The sequence below is a fragment of the Tachyglossus aculeatus genome, chromosome 14 (genome assembly GCF_015852505.1).
Source record: "Tachyglossus aculeatus isolate mTacAcu1 chromosome 14, mTacAcu1.pri, whole genome shotgun sequence".
NCBI lineage: Eukaryota > Metazoa > Chordata > Mammalia > Monotremata > Tachyglossidae > Tachyglossus > Tachyglossus aculeatus.
Window position 1 is genome coordinate 48,900,216 of NC_052079.1, and position 20,598 is coordinate 48,920,813.

The window sequence follows — 20,598 nt, forward strand, 5'->3', positions numbered from 1 at the left end:
CTGCTGGAAAAGAGAGTAGTTGGTGGTGCTAACAGGGTGGCTCTGGGGCAAAATAAATGTAATTCCTAGGTAATTGTAATTAAAAATAAAAATAAATGTAATTCAGGGGTGTGCTGACAGACACACGGATGGATGGAGAGGTGGATGAATGATGGATAGTTGGGTGGGGGGTTGGGTGGATGGATGGATGGATGGTTGGGTGAATTGATGGATGGGTGGGTGGATTGATGGATGGGTGAATTGATGGATGGGTGGGTGGATGAGTGAATGATGTATCAGTTGGTGGATGGGTGGGTGAATGGATGATTGATGGGAGGATAGATAATGGATGGAGGGATAGGCGGGCTAACAGTGATGGGTGGGTGTGACTGCCTGGGTGGACCAACACAAGAGTTGGAGGGGTGGTCCCTGGGGAAGGAACAGACATACCTCACACTCCAGGACCCCACCCCACCACCACAGTGCCAAGAGAAACCACTGGTAAAAGAACATAAGTTTTATTTGTCTCTTTCTGCCTCTCCCACTGGAACTGGAGCAGAGGGGTAAAGATCAAGGAAGAAGGTGAACACTCAGACCTAGAAATATCTCCGGTGAAAAAGATAAACAACCAAGGATAACGTCTGCTCAGCAATGCATTGGGGAGGAGAAGTCTCACCAGCAGGGAAGTCATCGTTTCCATCTGGGGGTGGAGGAGCCGGGGAGAGGGGTCATAACAGGCACCCATGGCACCTAGATGGGTGAGAGGCAGAAGAAGAGTATCAGTGGACAGTTCAGGCTCACCGACCAGCTCTCTTCCTCCCCATCATTCAATCAATCGTATTTCAATCATATATATTGAGTGTTTACTGTGTGTTCCCTCACATCCAGTCCGTCACCAAAACCTGCTGGTCTCACCTCCGCAACATCACCAAGATCCACCCTTTCCTCTCCATCCAAACTGCTACCCTGTTTGTTCAATCTCCCATCCTATCCTAACTGGATAGGATCAGCCTCCTCTCCGATCTCCCATCCTCCTGTCTCTCCCCACATCAATCCATACTTCACGCCGCTGCCCAGATCTTCTTTGTGCAGAAACGCTCTGGGCATGTTACTCCCCTCCTCAAAAATCTCCAGGGGCTACCAGTCAACCTACGCATCAGGCAAAAACTTCTCACCCTCAGCTTCAAGGCTGTCCATCACCTCGCCCCCTCCTACCTCACCTCCCTTCTCTCCTTCTACAGCCCAGCCCACACCCTCTGCTCCTCTGCCGCTAATCTCCTCAGTGTGCCTCGTTCTCGCCTGTCCCGCCATCGAGCCCCGGCCCACATCATCCCCCTGGCCTGGAATGCTCTCCCTCCGCACATCCGCCAAGCTAGCTCTCTTCCTCCCTTCAAAGCCCTACTGAGAGCTCACCTCCTCCAGGAGGCCTTCCCAGACTGAGCCCCCTCCTTCCTCTCCCCCTCCCCCCTCCCCATCCCCCACCTTACCTCCTTCCCCTCCCCACAGTACCTGTATATATGTATATATATTTGTACGTATTTATTACTCTTTATTTATTTATTTTATTTGTACATATTTATTCTATTTATTTTATTTTGTTAATATGTCTTGTTTTGTTGTCTGTCTCCCCCTTCTAGACTGTGAGCCTGCTGTGAGACTGTGAGATGGCAGGAAATGTCTCTATATGTTGCCAACTTGTACTTCCCAAGTGCCTAGTACAGTGCTCTGCACACAGTAAGCACTCAATAAATACGATTGAATGAATGGATGGATGTGCAGAGCACCATACTAAGCACTTGGGAGAGTACAATATAACAATAAAGAGACACATCCCCTCCCCACCCTTAGGACCCCAGAGCCTGTCTGCCAACACAGGAATCAAGAGACCACCTGGGAGTGAGGGTTTGAGACCAGTGGAGTCTGTCTTGCTGGTGGATCCTCAAGGATGGTCCAGGAAGGACCAGAATCCAAAGGAAATGGACCCAGGGCAGGGCCAGGGGCCTAGAGAAGTATTGGTGACCACAACTCTGGTTAGCCCAAGGACTGGGCAGCTAGAAAGTTTAGTGGCATAGGGTGTGATTGCTCATACACAATATCTCCCCACCTAGAGGTCAGACCCAGGGTCCAAGCCAAGGGACATCCAGTATTGATTTGAGCCAAGACTGGCCCTTGAATTTTGGCCACTGTCTGGCTCCCTCTTGGACAGCCCGGAGGGAAAGAGGCAGGGAGAGGGTTAACTTGCACAGATGTGGCAGGTGCCACAAATTGGCATCTGCTATTTTGGGAGCCCTTTTTTGGGCTGAGGATGGGGCAAGGAGGGGATCAGACGGGCAGGGGCAAAACCCCACGGAGTAAAGGCAAAACAGCAGTCCACTCTCCCAGGGTGATCCAGCCTCCTTATCAGTTGACCCAGTGGCCAGATCCTCTTGTTCCACTGACAGGACCCACATAGGGAAACTGAGACATGAGGCAGGGTGGCGGCAGGGGAGCAGTTAGGGCAATAAACACTCTACCCAAGGCCTGGCATCTAGATAAGAGCTGAGGAGAATCAGGGCTCCCAGCTGACACTCTGTTGCCTCAGGAGAGGTCCTGGCCCTGTGCATCTGAATAGGGGAACAGGGGACATGGAATGGGAGAGAGGAAGTCCTCTCTGGCACATACCTCTAGAGAAGTTGGCAGCCACGTTTCTGCGGCCGGGTTGGCTGGGGGCAGAGGACGGCCCGGATGGCCTCATCGAAGACGGTTTTCAGCCCCCGCTGGGTGAGCGCTGAACACTCTAGGTATTTCACAGAGTCTGGGGGGAGGAGAGGGAGCACTAGTCAGTGAGGACAGAGGCTCTATAATCCCCCCAAAAAGCTCCCTCAGGAGAAACACTGTTCAGGGGGCCAAAGTCGGGGGCCGGGAGGGTGGCAGGGGCATACCTGGGAATGCCACAGCCTTGTCTGGGCTAGGAACAATTGTCAAGTAAAAAAAAGTTTCGTCTTTAGGATCCGGTTGGAAAGGCTTCTGGGTGGATGGGTTGGGGAAGGGGGAAGGAGGCTGGTCAAACTTTTGGGTGGGCTGGTAACACTTTGGGTTTTATCTTCAAAGTTAAATGCCCTTCTCACTGTCTCCCTTCCTTAAACTCTGAGCTCAGGTCAGAGGAGATGAGAGGGGCTTCAGCGCCTCAGTAGATAAATTGAGAACAGGGAAAGAAACCATCCCTATTTCTCCCCTTGGAAATTCTCATTCAGCTCATAGTTTCCACCCTTCCATCTGCTGAGTCATTTTCCTTTAAAACGAGATATTTTTATTCCTCCCGGAGGCCTTCTCTGATTGGTTAGTGCTGGGTCCCAGTGCATCACTTAGACCCTCACTAATCAACCAGTTGATCAATCAGTGGTATTTCCTGAGCACTTACTATGTGCAGAGCACTGAACAAAGCACTTGGAAGAGTTTAATACCACAGAGTTGCCAGACACAATCCCTACCCACAGCGAGTTTACAGTCTAGCTTTGAGTTCTTACATGTATAGTCTTCTATGTGAAGAGAGTTGGGCATCTGGGATGTTTATGATGAGAATTATATCTGGAACTGCCCTCTTCTGCCTGGGTTTCTCTGTTCTGCTCTATTCTCCTCTGTTCTAATAATAATTGTGGAATTTGTTAAGTGGTTACTATCAATCGATCAAAGGTATTTGCTATATGCAAAGCACTGTATTAGGTGCTGGGGTTGATATCATATAGTCAGATTGGCACAGTCCCTGGACCACATGAGGCGCAAGTCCAAGAGGGAGGTAACTGAGGCACAGAGATGTTAAGTGACTTGGCCAAGGTCATGCAGCAGACAAATAATGAAGCTGGAATTAGAACCCAGGTCCTTTGACTCTCGGGCCCATACTCTATCCATTAGGGCCACAACATCTCTCTGTTCTACTATGCTCTCCCTGCTCTGCTCTACTTTGCTCTACCTTACTTTGCTCTGCTTTTATTTTGCTCTGCTCTTGCTCTACTCTGCTGCTCTGCTCTGCTCCACTTTGCTCTGCTCTGTTCGGCTTTGCTCTGCTCTCACCCAGTGGGTGGGCAGCAGTTTCAAAATCCAGCAAAACACCCAGTCCTGCAAGGCCTCCCCTTTGACTGTGTATGTGAAGGAGGTTGGCGAGTGGGCAGACCCAGTGCCTCGGTTGGATGCTAGGCATTGCCACCTGGCTGAGGCAGCAAACGAGGGGTAGCTGAGAAGCAGCACGGCCCTTGGAGTCAGAAGGTTATGGGTTCTAATCACCAGCTCCACCACTTGTCTGTTGTGTGACCCTGGGCAAGTCACTTAACTTCTCTGTGCCTCAGTTACCTCATCTGTAAAACATGGGGATTAAGTGTGTGAGCCCCATGGGGGGCAGGTACTGTGTCCAACCTGATTACCAACTTGTTGCCAACTTGTACTTCCCAAGCGCTTAGTACAGTGCTCTGCACACAGCAAGTGCTCAATGAATACGATTGAATGAATGAATGAATGAATGAATTACCTCGTATTTACCCTAGCACTTAGAACAGAGCTTGGCACATAGTAAGTGCACAAGTACCATAACAAAAGGATCCGCCAAAGCCGACAGGGCCCCAGAGCCCCTTCAAATTAGAAGGAAGGAAGTGGTTTGTGGGTGGCAGAGATGACAAGAGGGCCAGTGGGTGAGGGGCAAGGAGGGCTGGGCACCGTTGCCAGCCAGTAACATAGGTGCCAGGAGGGGCTGAGACCTGCAGTAGAACAGCAGCAGCAAGAGAAGGAAGGGAAGATGAACTCCGCTAGACTGTCAGCTCCTCTAGGGCAGCATCATGTCTACCAGTTCAGTGCAGTCTCCTAAGTGGTGAAAACAGGGTTCAGCAGTCAGTGCCCAGTATACACTGTTGACGGATTGATTGATTGATGAACTCATTTTGGAGACAGGGCAGGGGGTCGTCCTCAGGCAAGAGCAGCACCAAGCAGAAGAAGCAAGAGAGGGTTTGGGGAGGAGACAGAGGAGGCAAGTCTAGGGACAAACAGACGAATTCATTTTAGATTAAGCTGGTCACAGGAGAGAACAGGAAGCTGTGGGTTCCCTTCCTGCTAGAGATGCTTGATACCTCCAAGACCCTCCCAGTTCCGGTGGAGGGGGGTGGTGGTGGTGAGAGTGAGAGGCAGACCGAGAGAGTGGGGGCAGGGAGGGCAGAGCAAGGCCCAGCAGGGCCCAGCAGATCAGAGCAGGACAGGCCAAGCCTTTTCTGGACACTAAATGCGAGCTCATGTTTCTCAGCCTGAGAGGAGGCCCTGGATTTGGAGAGGGAGGGGAAAGGTGGTCAGTGAAGGCCTAGCTCCCAGGATGGGGACAGAAAGAAAGGTCTCCTCTTCTGGGGTCAGGGAGGGAGGACCAAGGGAATGGTAGGGATGCCAATTCTTTTTTTTTAATGGTATTTGGTAAGTGCTTATATGTGCCAGGCACTATACTAACTAGCGGGGTAGATACAAAATAATCAGGTTGGACACAGTCCCTGTTCCACATGTGGCTTACTGTCTTACCCCCATTTTACAGATGAAGTAACTGAGGCCCAGAGAAGTGAAGTGACTTGCCCACTGTCACACAGCAGAAAAGTGGCAGAGCCAAGTTTCGAAGGCAGTTCCTCTGATGCCCAGGTCCAGGGTCTTTCCACTAGGCCATGCTGCTTCGCTGCTAATCCCTGCTAAGGGCCCTTTTCTGCAAGAGGAAGAATCCTTGGCTGGCCAAGAGGCATATGACAGAGTTAAGAGGAAACTAGAGGGGAGAAGATTCAGCTCTTAAGGGACTGGATGGTAGGGTGACCTAACGGAAAGAGCATGAGTCAGGAGACTTGTGTTCTTGTCCCAAATTGGCCACTTGCCTGTTTCATGACCGTGGGCAAGTCCCTGAACTTCTCTGGGCCTCAGCTTCTGCATCTGTAAAATGGGGATGAAATACCCATTCTCCCTCTCCTTTAGACTGTGAACCCTGTGTGGGACAGGAACTGTGCCCAACCCATTTAATTTGTGTCTACCTCAGCCCTTAAGCACAGTGCTTGACACATAATATGTGTTGGAAAAATACTATCATTTTTATGGTCCGGGTGAGTGGTCGGAAGTTAGAGAGTCCCTGATCTCCACCCCTCGGACTCCCCACAGCTGGAAGCGGCTCCTGTTCAACCTCCCTCCCTCGTTCTAGGCCCCGGAGGGGAGACCATCTTGGCTCCAGGTGCCCGCTGGAGGGGGAGGCTCCTACCAATCTCCTTGGCTAGCGCGAGGCCCTGGGGATAGGTGATGGGTGCCAGCTTCTTCTCCTTCAGCTTCTCGATGGTGTCCTTGTCGTCCCGCAGGTCCAGCTTGGTGCCCACCAGGATGATGGGGGTGCTGGGACAATGGTGCCGCACCTCGGGGAACCACTGGCCCAGGTCGGGGAAGAGGAGCCGTGAGGGAGTGGGGAGGAACAACTTTCTGCCCACGATCGCCACCCCATGCCCCGGGAGCCCATTCCAAACCCAGGCTGAGGTCTGTTCCCCCAACTCGGGAGCCTCCCCTGCTGCCTGATGGGCTGAGATCCTGGACCCAGACTCTCTTTGGGGGGTTCAATGGAGGCTGCACCCCCTGCCCTGCTCTGCCCCACCTTAGGACTCCCAGCCGGCCACATGGCTCTCACCTTGGCTCGGACGTTCTCATAGGAAGCTGGACTGACGAGGGAGAAGCAGATCAGGAAGACGTCCTGGGAGAAACCAAAGTCGGCACAGAGAGTGAGGATGAAGGTTACCTGGGGTCGGGGAGCACATGCCTAATCTTTCCCCATGTGCCCCAAGTCCTTCACTCTCTCTCTCTCTCTCTCTCTCTCACACACACACACACACACACACACACACACACACACACACACACACACACACACACACATCCTGCGGACCACGAGCAGTGCAGGAAGTCCTGAGCTGAACTGATGGTGGGGCCAAGCTGAAGGCCAAACCAACTAAGTCAACATGTGCTTGGAGTGGCTGCCCATTCCAGAGACTCTGTTACCCGCTGAGCTGCCAACTCAGTTCAGTAGGCGGGCCACTGGCCAGGGGGACAACAGTGTCTTTCCCCCCAACCTCCCACACTGCCTCCCTCAATCCTGCAGGAAGCGACCCCTAAAATGAGGCAAAGTCAGAATGGGGGAGAGGGCATTGGAGTGTCACTCCCAAACACTTCTCCACCTCAAAGATCCTCCCCACGGGCCCACAGCCACTGGGGCCAGGAAAAGGCTGAGGCTTGGAGTGGATTGGAACTAACCCAAGGTCAGCCATCCCAACAGCATCTCCTGGGAGTGAACAGGAGAGTCAATAGATGGATAATCAGGCAGAGGGGAGATGTCACAGGCTGGAGGGCAGAGGAGACCTGGAGGCCACACCTACCGTTTGGGGGTAGGAGAGGGGCCTCAGACGGTCATAGTCCTCCTGACCAGCCGTATCCCACAGTCCCAGGTTCACTGGTTTGCTGTCCACCATCACATTGGCTGAATAGTTATCGAATCTGCCCGGTATAGGAGACAGTGGGGAAGGGAGAGAGAGAAGCCGGGAGTCAAGAGGGAGTTAGTCCACCCAGGTGTGGGGGTCTGGGGCAGGATCTAGGGAGGGCGCAGTCTCTGTCTCTCTCTTGCCCATATATGCAGATCCGTCTCCTAGCCACTTGGCCCGGGGACAGTGAGTCTTGCCTGGTCCCACTGGCTTTTACAAAATCTACCCTGCCTCCTCCTCCTCCTCCTCCTCCTCCTTTCTCTCTTTCTCCTACTTCTCCTCCTCCTCCTTTCTTTCCCCCCTTCCTCTTTCCCCTCCTCCTGCTCCTCTCTTCCACCCTCTTCTTGCCCCTCCCCTTCTTTTTCCTCCCCTTCTCCCTCCTCCTCTCCCTCTTCCCCCTCCCGGCTCAGCGGCATGTGATATACAAAAAAAGTAAAATTTATTATATTGATCAATTCCCCCAACCCAGGAAATGGAAATAGGCTTTTCCATTTAAAAATGATATTTTACAAATGCTTCTGCCGGGATACAGTCCTACCACATGATGTTAGTTTGACATTTTGGACTCCTCACTTGGGAATCCAGCCACTGTAGCCGAAGCTAGAAAGCTAAACACCTCCTTCCGACCAGCAATGCCTTCCTCTTTGACCTCCATGTGAAGACCCTGCCCTGGGCCCTTCCCTTCTCTTCTCAACCAGGCTAATGCCCACCTACTCACATGACCAGGGTTTATCAGAGAGGGTGGGCAGTAACCCACTAAGCTTGGCCTCACCATTCTCTTGGTAAACTGTGGTTGGGTTTTCAGGAGAATTCGTCTGTGCGGAAGCTAAAGCTATTTGACTCTGGCAGGTGTCAGCACGTAATACCATGTAATTATAGAAAATCCTCTGAACTACTCAAAACATTTCCGTTGTGGGCAGGGAATGTGTTTGATGTTATATTGTACTCTCCCAAGCACTTAGTACAGTGCTGTGCACCCAGTAAGAGCTCAATAAATGCAATTATTTATTAAATAATAAATAATACAATAATAAATACAATTCTACCACTACTAATGCTACTAATAATAGTAATAATAATAACCCCAGGCTGTGTTTGCACAATCTCTAGGCAGACAATAGGAGGTGCACAGCACTGAGAGTCTGGAAACGGGTCAGGGGGTCTAATGTCTGCTCTGTCACTGGCCTGTTCTGTCAATCCTTACTATTTACTGAACACTTATTGTGCGCAGAGCACTGTAGTAAGGCTTGGGAGAATACAATAGAGTCTGTAGACAAAATCCCTGCCAAGGAGCTTACAATCTAACTTCTCTGTGCCTCAATTTCTTCATCTGTGAAATGAGGAGTCAAAACCTCATTATTAATGGTATTTGTTAAGCACTTACTACGTGCGAAACACTGTTCTACGCACTGGGGTAGACACAAGCTAATTAGGTTGGACATGGTCCCTGTCCCACATGGGGCTCGCAGTCTAAGTAGGCGGGAGAACAGGAGAACTGAGGCACAGAGAAGTTGTAGCTTGCCCAAGGTCACACAGCAAGCATTTGGCAGAGCCAGGAATAGAACCCACGTCTCTGATTCCCAGGCTCGTGTGCTTTCCACTAGGCCATTCTGCTTTTCATGTTGTTCTCTCTTCCACAACCTTAGTCTGTGGGACAGGGAATGTGTCTGATCTGATTGGGTTGTGTCTACTTAGCATAGTGCATATGAGGCATTGAGCAAATACCACAATTTTTATTAAATGCTATATCCCCCCTTTTCAGACTTGCCGGGGAGACTGGAGCATGGAAAAGGTAAGTGACTAGCCCAAGGTTACTCAGTAGCCAGCCTCTGAGTCCAGTGTGGCTTAGTGGAAAGAGCAAGGGCTTGGGAGTCAGAGGTCGTGGGTTCTAATCCCAGCTCCACCACTTGTCCGCTATGTGACTTTGGGCAAGTCACTTAACTTTTCTGTGCCTCAGTTACCTCATCTGTAAAATGGGGATTAAGACTGTGAGCCCCATGTGGAATAACCTGATTACCGTGTATCTAACCCAGCGCTTAGAACAGTGCATGGCACATAGTAAGCACTTAACAAATACCATTGTTATTATTATTATAGGGAGCAGCAGGAGGTGCGAAAAGAACGGGAAAGGAGGAGGAGAGAGCATTATAGGTATGTGGAAGGCTTAGAATATTTTGTGGGTTGTAAAGATGTTGAAGAGGCTGAGTTTTCCTGAATTAAACCATAAGACAGTGTCCATTCTGCACCCCAGAAGCACAGTTTGGAATATGGTTATATTGAACGCTTCCAAGTGCTTGGTCAGGTGGTTTGCACACAGTAAGTGCTGAATAAATATGCTTGACTGACTGACTGAAGAAACTGCACCCACTGTGAGCAGGAGAGCTGGAGGAGCGGGCGAGTTTTTAGTGCCTTCCTGGGCATTCAGAGAGGATTTGGTTGTGTCACCCGAAGCAGAGAAATCTGCCTGATGAAGTCTGAGTCTGTTTCCACACCAACACAAAGGAGAATAAAATCAAAAGTCCCAGAGCCCAGCTCAGGATGGGCAGACGGGCAACTCCTTCGTGCGATGGCTTTCTAGAATTTGTAGCAAATATCCACGCCCAATCAGGCCCCCTCGTCTTTTCCCAAGTTTAGTAAGTGTGGTCCGGGTTAGTTAGGTGTGACTTGGTTTCTTATAGCATCTAAGCCCAGTAACTGAAAGCACTTAACAAAAATGTGGTGGGTTTTCTGACTGGCACCGGATGGCTGATTCTCGGAGATTTTCCCTAGGATGAGGCAGAATGGGGAAAGCTGGGACAGAGGAAGGAATTGCAGGCTCTTTCCAGTAAGGACTGGCCAGAAACAGCTGAGCTCTGGGTCCCCAGACCGAATGCTTATCTCTGGTACCAGGATTGCAGAAGAGGCATGATGCCTAGGGGGATTCTGGGAATATGCAATCTGCTCTGGGCTGAGCAATCAGCTCCTGAACTAGATTTTTTAAAATGGTATTTATTAAGCACTTACTATGTACCAGGCCCTGGTCTAAGCACTGGGATAGATACAAGGTAACCAGGTTGGATACAGTCCATGTCCCACCTGGAGTTTACAGTCCTAATCCCCATTTTATAGATGAGGTAATTGAGGCACAGAGAAGCTAAAAGCCTTGCCCAAGGTCACACAGCGGACAAGTGTCAGAGCCGGGACTAGAACCAAGGTCCTTCTAACTCCCAGGCCTGGGCTTTATCCATTAGGCCACACTGCTTCTCCATAGGGCTCAGTAGATTACCAGCACTTTACTCAGCCTGAGATATTTACACCGAGGTGTTTTTAGTTTGTGTTTACTGAGTTCTCATTTGGGTTTATATTTGGTTTATATTTGAACCTGCCCGCTTAACCACTCGACTGTATTGTTAACTACTTGAGGGCAGGAACTGGGGAGGCAGTGTAACCTAGTGGAAAGAGCCGGGGCCTGGGAGGGCCAGGGGCCCAAGGTCTAATCCCAGCTTCACCACAGCCTGCAGTGTGACCTCGAGCAAGTCATTTCGCTTCTCTGTGACTCAGTTCCTCATCTGTAAAATAGGGATGAGGCGCCTGTTCTCCCTCCCTGCTAGACTGTGAGTCTATGCAGGCCAGGGACTGTGCCTGATATGATTATAATGTAACAACCACAGTGCTTAGCACAGTGCTTGGCAGATTTAAAAAAGTGCTTAATAAATACCATCATTATTACTAGGGCAATCCAGCTCGCTTTCCCTCCTGCATTGTCTTTAAGTTTGGATCTGTCCAAACTTAAAGTTTGGATGTGTCCAAACTGTGGGATCACAGTCTCCCCTTCTAGACTGTGAGCCCACTGTTGGGTAGGGACCATCTCTATATGTTGCCAACTTGTACTTCCCAAGCGCTTAGTACAGTGCTCTGCACACAGTAAGCGCTCAATAAATACGATTGAATGAATGAATGAATCTGTGATCCTTTGGGCATTTGGTATTCGCTCCACCCTCAACCCCACGACACTTACGTGCACATATCTTTAAATTATATATTACAAATTACTTATATCAATGTCTATCTCCCCCTCTAGGCCATAAACTTGTTATGGGCAGGCAACATGTCCACTAATTATGTTGTATTGTTCTCTCCCAAGCACTTAGTACATATCTCTGCATATAGTACGCGCTCAATAAATATCATTGATTGATTGATTGATCATAAACATTACACTGAGCATGTAGGGTAATATAAGGATGTCCCAGATGCCATTTTGTGGATGTCCAACCAAGACCACCCAAACCTATAAGAACTTCAAGAGCTTAGTACAGTGCTCTGCACACAGTAAGCGCTCAATAAATATGATTGAATGAAAGTTTCTCCAGAGACATTGGTTCCCAACTCCCAACTCCCAACCCCATAAGCCCTCATTTCCCCTACTCCCTTTTTCTCCTGTGTCACCCTTGCACTATGATTCACCCCACCCTCAGACCCACAGCACTTATGAACATATCTATAATTTATTTTTATGCCTGTCTCCCCCTCTAGATTGTAAACTCCTTGTGGGCAGGGAACGTGTCTACCAAATCTGCTCGATTGTATTCTCCCAAGCGCTTAGCACAGTGCTCAGCAAACAGTAAGCACTCAATAAATACAACTGATTGATGGACTGATTGATTGAACAGAGAGTTAAAAACAGTTTGGTCCTCTTCTGCTCATTTCCAAGTGTTCGCTCTCAAGTGGCTACAGAACTCCAGTGAAAGGGGCTCTCTCAGGACAGATGCAGAAATTTTTGCAGGATACCGGGGGGTCAACTGGAGACAGATGCAGGAATTTTTGCAGGATAGCGGGAGGCTAGCTGGACTCTGTCTAAAGCCCCTTACCCTAAGAGAGGCCACCACCCCAGATCCTAACCCAAGGGCTAAGATTTGGTCCTGGCTCCCAAAATCCTGCTGTTTTCTTAGAAGATGGCGTTATTTAATGTTTAGTGCCAAAGATTCCCTCCTGAGACTTTCTGAACTTTTTGGCAACCTTGTTGCCAAAGGGTTTCTAAACACATGGAGTTATTTCATACTGAATGCCAGTAGTAGTAGTAGTAGTAGTAATCATAGAAGTCATAGCAGTAGTAGTCCTAGTAATAATAATAATAATAGTGGTAGTCATAGTAGTTGTAATTGTAGTAGTAATAATATAAATAATTGTGGTATTTTTTAAGCCCTTACTATGTGCCAGACACTGCATTAAGCACTGGGGTGGATGCAAGCAAATCGGATTGGGCACAGTCCCTGTCCCTCATGGGGCTCACAGTCTTAATCCCCATTTTACAGATGAGGGAACTGAGACACAGAGAAGTGAAGTGAATTGCCCAAGGTCACACAACAGTCAAGTGGAGGAGCCTGATTAGAGCCCAGGTCCTTCTGACTCCAAATCCCGGGCTCTTTCCACTGAACCATGCTGCTTCTCTTCTCCCAAGCACTTCTCCCAAGTGCTTAGTACTGGGCTCTGTACTGGTGATTGATTGATTGATTGGGGGCTGATTAATTAGTAAGACTTATAGAAGTGGAGTTAATCATGGAATGGGTTTTTTCTGCAAGGTCTGAGGGAGCAGAGGGATATGGGTAGGTGAAAATGAGTGGAGGACGATTAAAAAGAGATGGATAGGTCTGAGCAAGAACAGAGATGGGAGAGGTAACAGTTGTGGGCTGGAGGCACATTGATTGAGACTGGGAGTCTCGTGTGGAACAGGGATCTGATTAATTTGTATGTACCCCAGGGCTTAGAATGGTGCTTGGCACATAGTAAGTGCTTAACAAGTACCATTATTATTATTACACACACACATACATACATAGACACTTGCACAACACACTCACGGCTCAGAGAATGTGCCCTGGCAGGGTAATTAATTCATTTGTTAAGTGCTTACTATGGGCTAAGCACTGTAATTGATGCAATACTATCAGATCAGACATAGTCTAAAGGTCTCCTTCCTCCAGGGGACATAGTCTAAGGGTGCGATTGAATACATCTATATCTCTAACATGGGCTGCAGAGAGAGAGAAAGAGTGGGATCTTTGGGTGTCCCCATCCCACTTTATTGGAATGTTCTTCTTGATGAGAGGAGAAAGGAAGCTTGGAAGCCTGACAGAAAGACTTGTCCCCTACTCTCTCCTCTTAACTCAACACAGAGAAACCCAGAACTTGGCCCCTTCCCCCACTCTGCGTACCCCTGAGACCAGTTCCTCCAGGCTGGACTCGTGCCCACCCCAACAGAAGCTTCTGGTCCTCAGGTAGCCACCACTGGACCTCTTAATATCCACCGACAGAAACAAGATGCCTGTACCAGGCTAGGTGGACACTTTCTCACCCCGAAGTGGCATTTTTTTAATGGTATTTGTTAAGCACTCACTGTGTATGAAGCACTGTTCTAGGTGCAGAGGTAGATACAACTTAATCAGGTCAGACACAGTCTGTGTCCCACAGGGGGCTCACAGTCTAAGTAGAAGGGAAAACAGTTATTGAATCCCCATTTGCAGCTGAGGAAACTGAGGCACAGTAAAGTGAAGCACCTTGCCCAAGGTCACTTAGCAGGCAAGTGGCGGCACCAGGATTAGAACCCACATCCTCTGGCTCTGAGGCTTTCTGCTAGGCTACGCTGTTACTTAGTGAACCCCAAATAATGGACATAGCTGAATAACATAAAATCCATGGGACCTCCTGGCTAGATTGCAAACTCCTGGGAGGGCAGGGATCATGTCTACCTACTCTATTGTATTCTCCCAAGCACTTAGTACTTGGGAGCACGCAATTAGATGCTCAATAACTACTGGTGATTGATTGGTTGATAGATTGGGGCCTGATGAATTCTTCTCCCTCTCCTCCACCCCAGCCCTCATCACCATTCCCATTCTGGAAAAATTCTCCCTAAAATATGCTTTCTTCCATTGCCACAGGAAAAATCAGTCACAAATCTATTTTCATCCGAGCAGTGTGTTTTTTCCATTAGGAGAAGCAGCGTGGTTCAGTGGAAAGAGCACGGGCTTTGGAGTCAGAGGTCATGGGTTCAGACCCCAGCTCTGCCAATTATCAGCTGTGTGACTTTGGGCAAGTCACTTAACTTCTCTGTGCCTCAGTTACTTCATCTGTAAAATGGGGATTGAGACTGTGAGCCCCACGAGGGACAACCTGATCACCTTGTAACCTCCCCAGAGCCTAGAACAGTGCTTGGCACATAGTAAGCGTTTAATAAATGCCATCATTATTTATTATAAGGAGTCAGCTACTTCACGTATGGTAAGGGGGAAAAAACGGCTTATCCTCAATCAGTTCTCGCTTAAGGGGAGAAGTGATCATCAATAAATGAAGAAATCTAACCATACAGTGGGTTGTCAGGGCACCTGGGAATCCTGCCTGGGATTTCAATAGCTGACCAACGAGAAGCTGAGAACAGAACACACAGACCATCAGGAGCTGGTCTTGTGGATTCTGACTCTTTAGATTGGTTAAAGCCGAAAACTCTCCTTCTGTAAAATGCCTTTCAAGTAGCTGTTGTTAGGCCCACATCTCACACGTGACCTAGTGGGGGTACCATAATAATAATAATAATAATAATAATAATAATAATAATAATAATAATAATAATAATAATAATGGCATTTGTTAAGTGCTTACTATGTGCCAAGCACTATTCTAAGCACTGGGGGGGGGGGGGGGGGGGGGATACAAGGTAATCAGGTTGTCCCACATGGGGCTCACAGTCTTAATCCCCATTTTACAGATGAGGTCACTGAGGCCCAGAGAAGTAAAGTGACTCCCTAGAGTCACACAGCTGACAAGTGGCGGAGCCAGGATTAGAACCCACTACCTCTCATTCCCAAGCCCCTGCTCTTTCCGCTGAGCCACGCTGCTTCTACCATATCAGATTTTAACTTTATCAGACTTTAACTTTATAGGAATCTGCTATTTAACCGTTAATTTTAAAATGACCAGCAAAAGATCTCAGTGTTTGCTTTTGTTTCTAAATCGGGCGGGGGTGGGGAGGTGTTCCCCTAGGTATTTATGGGCTTATATGATGTAGTAAACCGTATCTGCCCTCACAATAAAAACAATTATGGTATTTTTAAGTGCCTAGTGTGTGCCAAGCCCAATATAATTAAATTGGGCAGAGTCCCCATTCTTCATTCATTCATTAATTCATTCAATCGTATTTATTGAGCACTTACTGTGTGCAAAGCACTGGACTAAAAGCTTGGGAAGTACATGTTGTTGGAGCTCACAGTCTAAGGGGGAGGCAGAACAGGTATTTAATCACCATGTTACAGATGGGAAGACTGGGGCCCAGAGAAGTTACATGACTTGTTCATGGTCGCACAGCCAAATAGTGGCAGGTCCAGGATTAGAACCCAGGTCTTCTGACACCCAGTTTCATGCCCTTTCCACTAGGTTCCACTGCTTCTCAGTCCTGAAACTTGTCTCTATTCCGTCTCATTTTCACAGGGCAGAGGGCAGAGACCATTCCTGTCACTGCCTCTGAGGCTTCCTGGTGCCTTCCCTGAAAGGTTACTGACTCACCCCAAGGGGAAAAGTCCCAGAGCTGGGAATGTCGGGAGCTGGAATCCTGACATGCTGAGGTGATCTTGGGCAAGGCCATGGTCCTCTCAGCATCTGCTTCTCCCTCCAGTAAGGCAAGGGATAGTAAAACCTGCTCCCTTCCTAGAAGCAGCAGTATAGCCTAGCTCGAGCCTGGGAGTCAGAGGACCAGGGTTCTAATTCTGCCCCCCCACCTACCTGCTGTGTGACCTCGGGCAAGTCACTTAACTTCTCTGTGTTTCAGTTGTCTCATCTGCAAAATGGGAATTCAATACCTGTTTTCTCTCCTGCTTAGAATGGGAGCCCCAAATGGGACCTGATTATCTTGTAACTACTCCAGTGCTTGGCACATAATAAGCATTGTATTTTTATTATTATTATTATTATTATTATTATTATCATTATTATTTTTATTATTACTGTTGTTGTTTGTATTATTGGACATTAGGGAGACTTACCCATAAAGAATTGTAAAGCACTTTGTAATAATAATAAAAATAATAACGATAATTGTTGAGCATGTACTATGTACCAAGCACTGGGCTAACAGCTGGAGTAGATTCAAGAAAATCAGGTTAGACATAGATAGAGTCCCTCTCCCAAATGGGGCTCACTGTCTTTTTGTTTGTAAATATAAAGTGCTGGCTCCTTGAGGGTAGGGATCCTATCTATGAACTGTATTGTACTTTCCCATGCATCTAGTACAGTGCTCTGCACACTGTAAGTGCTCAATAAATACCATTGATTTATTGATTGATTGATGTGTCCAAACCTGAGCGGTGCACAGTGTGAGATGTCCTGGGTTGGGCTGGGCTGGGTTAGCTTGTTTGTCTTTTGCCAAGCTAGGTGATTTTTTTAAATTATTATTGTTATTTGTTAAGTGCTGTACTGTGTTGGGATAGACACAAACTAATCAGATTGGATACAGACCATGCCCACATGGGAATCACAGTCTTAAATCCATTTTACAGATGAGGTAACTGAGGCACAGAGAAGTTAAGTAACTTGCCCAAGGTCACACAGCAGACAAGTGGCAGAGCTGGGATTAGAACCCAGGCCCTCTGATTTTCAACCCCATGCAGAAATCACTAGGCCTTGCTTCTTCTTGCTGCTTCCCAAGTTGTCAGTAGCATAACAGTGGGAGAAAGAAGCAACATGGCTTAGTTGATAGAACACAGGCCTGGGATTCTAATCCCTGCTCTGCCACTTGTCTGCTATGTGACCTTGGGCAAGTCATTTCACTTCTTTATGCCTCAGTTACCTCATCTGTAAAATGGGGTTAAGACTGTGGGTCCCACATGGGACAGGGACTGTGTCCAACCTAATGAGCTTGTATCTAGCCCCAGCGATTAGTACAGTGCCTGGCACACAGTAAGCACTTAACAAATACCATTAAAAAACAAACAAACAAGAAAAAAGCAGTAGAGCCTGGTGGAAAATGTCCGGGCCTGGGAATCAATCAATTAATCATATTTATTGAGCACCTACCGTGTGCAGGGCACTGTACTAAGTGCTTGGGAGAGTACAATACAACAGAATCAATCAATCATATTTATTGAGTGCTTACTGTGTGCAGAGCACTGTACTAAGTGCTTGGGAAGTACAAGTTGGCAACATATAGAGACAGTCCCTACCCAACAGTGGGCTCACAGTCTAAAAGGGGGAGACAGAGAACAAAACCAAACATACTAACAAAATAAAATAAATAGAATAGATATGTACAAGTAAAATAAATAAATAAATAGAGTAATAGATATGTACAAACATATATACCTATATACAGAATTGGTAGGCCCATTCCCTGCCTGCAGGGACCTTACAGTCTAGAGGCAGGGTACTTGGGTTCTATTCCCAGCTCTGCCACTTGCCTGCTGAGTGACCTTGGGCAAGTCACTTCACTTCTTCAGGGCTCAGTTTCCTCATCTTTAAAATGGAGATGAAATATTTGTTTTCCCTTCCCATTAGACAATGAGTCCAATGAGAGACAAGGACTGTGTCCAATGTGATTGTCTTGTATCTATTTCAGCGAATAGTACAGAATCAGTGCTTAACAAATATCATTGTTATTTATTATTTATTTAAATATCAGTATAATAATAATTATCCTTTTGTCACAGTGGGCAGGGAAAGGTGACATGGTTGAGTCCTGAATATGTCACCGACCTGTTGCCACCAATCTCTGGACTGGATGACAACAAGTCTGACCCAATCAGGGATTTGCTTATGTTTTAAAAGCCAGCGGGACAGGCTGTTCTAAAAGCAGGCTCCGGGATGTTCCCGTGGATAATCCACAGTGCGGACGATCCAGAGTGTGGATAATTGAGAGTCACCTGTGGCCTCAATCAATCAAGGGTATTTACTGAGTGTTTCCTGTACGCAGAGCACTGTACTAAGCACTTGGGAGAGTACAATATAACCGAGTGGTAGACACGTTCCCAGCCCACAAGGAGCTTACAGACTAGCGGGGGAGACAGACATTAATATAAATAAATTGGGACTGAAGGTAAGATGAATAAAGGGTACAAATCCTAGAACAGGCCTCCTTGCCTCAGCTTCTTCACAGGGGACGGGTCTGATGGCTGGACAGTGACTTTCTACGTCACCCCATCCCCAGATTTCCTGTCCATAGGAAACGCAAACCCAAGTCCTTCCCATCTTCTCCCCCCAACCCATTCCCCTTTGCCCACTGAGAACTCACACGGTGGGGATGTACTCGCCGGGAAAGGCATTGGTGGTGTAGCTGATGAGAAGGCAGGTTTTTCCCACAGCTCTGAAAGACAAGAGGCATAAAGGGGGTGGAAGAAAGTGAGGATGGCTTCCCCTTTCTTCCTCTCCCCGCAGCTCCACACCCTCCACCTCTCCTCTCCCACCCCATGTTTCCAGCAGAGGGAAAGAGTGGATCATGGGAGGATGAAAAATGGAATCGGAAGGCTGATCTAAAGGAGGAAACTAGCAGGTTTCAGCTTAGACAGGTGGTTTCTAAACAGGAAAGAGAGACTCCCCAGGGATTGTGGAGAGTTCACACAGTTTACCACGTGGGCGGTCTCCTCCCTCTCCCCAATTTTCCTTTGCCTTCCTTCCCTTACCCCCTTCCTCCCTTCTTTCTTCTAGTAGTAGTAGCAGCAGCATTTATTGACACCCATTTTGTGTGGTGCACTGTAATAGGCCTTGGAAAGTACAGAATAATGACAGGTGACGTGATATGTTCTCTCCTTCCTTTTCTCTACCTCCCTCCCCACCCCCTCCACTCCCCGTGTCTCTCTCTTGGTCCTAAAGGCAATTCCGCTGACAGTTTTTTTCAGATCAGGGTGGTGGTGGGGGTAATGGAAGGATTTGAGAGTGAGGGTGTCAAGGGGTGAAAATGAGGGGACCCGTGTCCCAAGTCGATTCCTCCCAACAGGAAGGCCCAGGTGCCTTTCCTTGCCTTCTTCTCTGGGTTCTCTACTTCCTGAGCTGGAAGCCATAGCCACTTTCATCCCCTTTTAAGCTATTTCTGCTCAGCAACAGCACATTTCTCCTCCCACTCTCCACCCCAAAGGTGAAGGTATTGAACACAAACTTCTTATATGCAAACTTCCTCCTCTCAGGTTCAAAGAAGACGTGACCTAGGTGAGTCCTTACCAGGCAAAGCCACAGCCAAAACACCCACGGCCATTAACCCTCCAAGCTCCATGGCGGGGAACTTCTCTGACTTAGAGAGACACCCGAGGAAGCCATTTCAGCCGATAGCAGCAGGACCAGAAAGAGCTGGAATCTTTCCAGGCCCAGTCCAACTTCCTGCCCACCCACCCACCCTGAACTCCGCTCACACATCTCCATCCTTTCTCTCCCCAGTTGCCCCCCCATCCCATCTCTATCCCTCTGTTCCCAGGCCTCCCATGAAGGAAGGAAGGGAGAATCAGCGACTGGCACCCAGAAGACTCCCCCAAAGACCAGGTGGACTGGGACCAGTGGACCAGGTGGCCATTTGCTCCAGCTCCGAGCCAAAGAGGTTCCCCGGATTGGATCAGAGGACCGCCCCTAGGACAGCACAGCCCAACCAGTGGTGGTCCCATGACCTCTGGCAGCTCATCCCCTTCACCTTTTCCCCTCCCCCTCCTCTGAGCACTAAGAAGGGCGGGCATGAACTAGCCCACTAACCCCCTCAGAGTGGCACTTCTCCCTTGGGCCTCAGTGCCACAGGAAGGAGGAAGGTGATCATTGAGGCTGCCCCTGAAGGCATCTCCGGGGCTGGCAGATCTTCTGTCAGTGAGGGAGTTTGCGCGGCAGCCAGAGAGGCGATGAGAGAAGAGAAAAGGACAGCCCGAGCCAGGGAAAGACAAAGAAAAACCCGCCCGGGGACAATGCCCACCCTGCCCCAAAGCAAACCCTGGTACCTACCCATCTCCCACCACGACACACTTGATGGCCTGCATTTTCTCTGGGTTTCTGGAGCCGTCGGGGGTGGGATTGGGGGTAGGAGGCTGCCTCCTTTCGGGGACACAAGGGGCAAAGACCCAGGCCCCAAAAGAGAAAAAGAAAAATACAAGTCTGAGGGAGCGTCAGGTCGTTGTAGGAGAGGGAGGGA

The 20,598-nt window shown here is 48.6% G+C and overlaps 1 protein-coding gene across 1 annotated transcript; it reads right to left on the reverse strand.

Annotated features, from left to right (window-relative positions):
* Positions 1–481: 481 nt before the first annotated feature.
* RAC2 (Rac family small GTPase 2) lies at positions 482–20,581 on the reverse strand. Its single transcript, XM_038756327.1, has 7 exons — positions 20,412–20,581; positions 18,730–18,801; positions 7,374–7,491; positions 6,632–6,694; positions 6,218–6,377; positions 2,641–2,773; positions 482–729 (listed from the first exon to the last, which is right to left on the reverse strand). The coding sequence occupies exons 1-6, from the start codon at positions 20,444–20,446 to the stop codon at positions 2,643–2,645; spliced, it is 579 nt and encodes a 192-aa protein (XP_038612255.1). The 5' UTR covers positions 20,447–20,581; the 3' UTR covers positions 482–729; positions 2,641–2,642.
* Between the last annotated feature and the right edge of the window lie 17 nt (positions 20,582–20,598).

Coding starts and splice junctions, on each gene's coding strand:
- RAC2 (XM_038756327.1), bottom strand. CDS start 20,446: ATGCAGGCCATCAAGTGTGTCGTGGTGGGAGATGG. Junction 7,492..18,729: donor GGCGAGTACATCCCCACCGT/GTGAGTTCTCAG, acceptor TATACCGGGCAG/ATTCGATAACTATTCAGCCA. Junction 6,378..6,631: donor ATGAGAACGTCCGAGCCAAG/GTGAGAGCCATG, acceptor GACCTGGGCCAG/TGGTTCCCCGAGGTGCGGCA.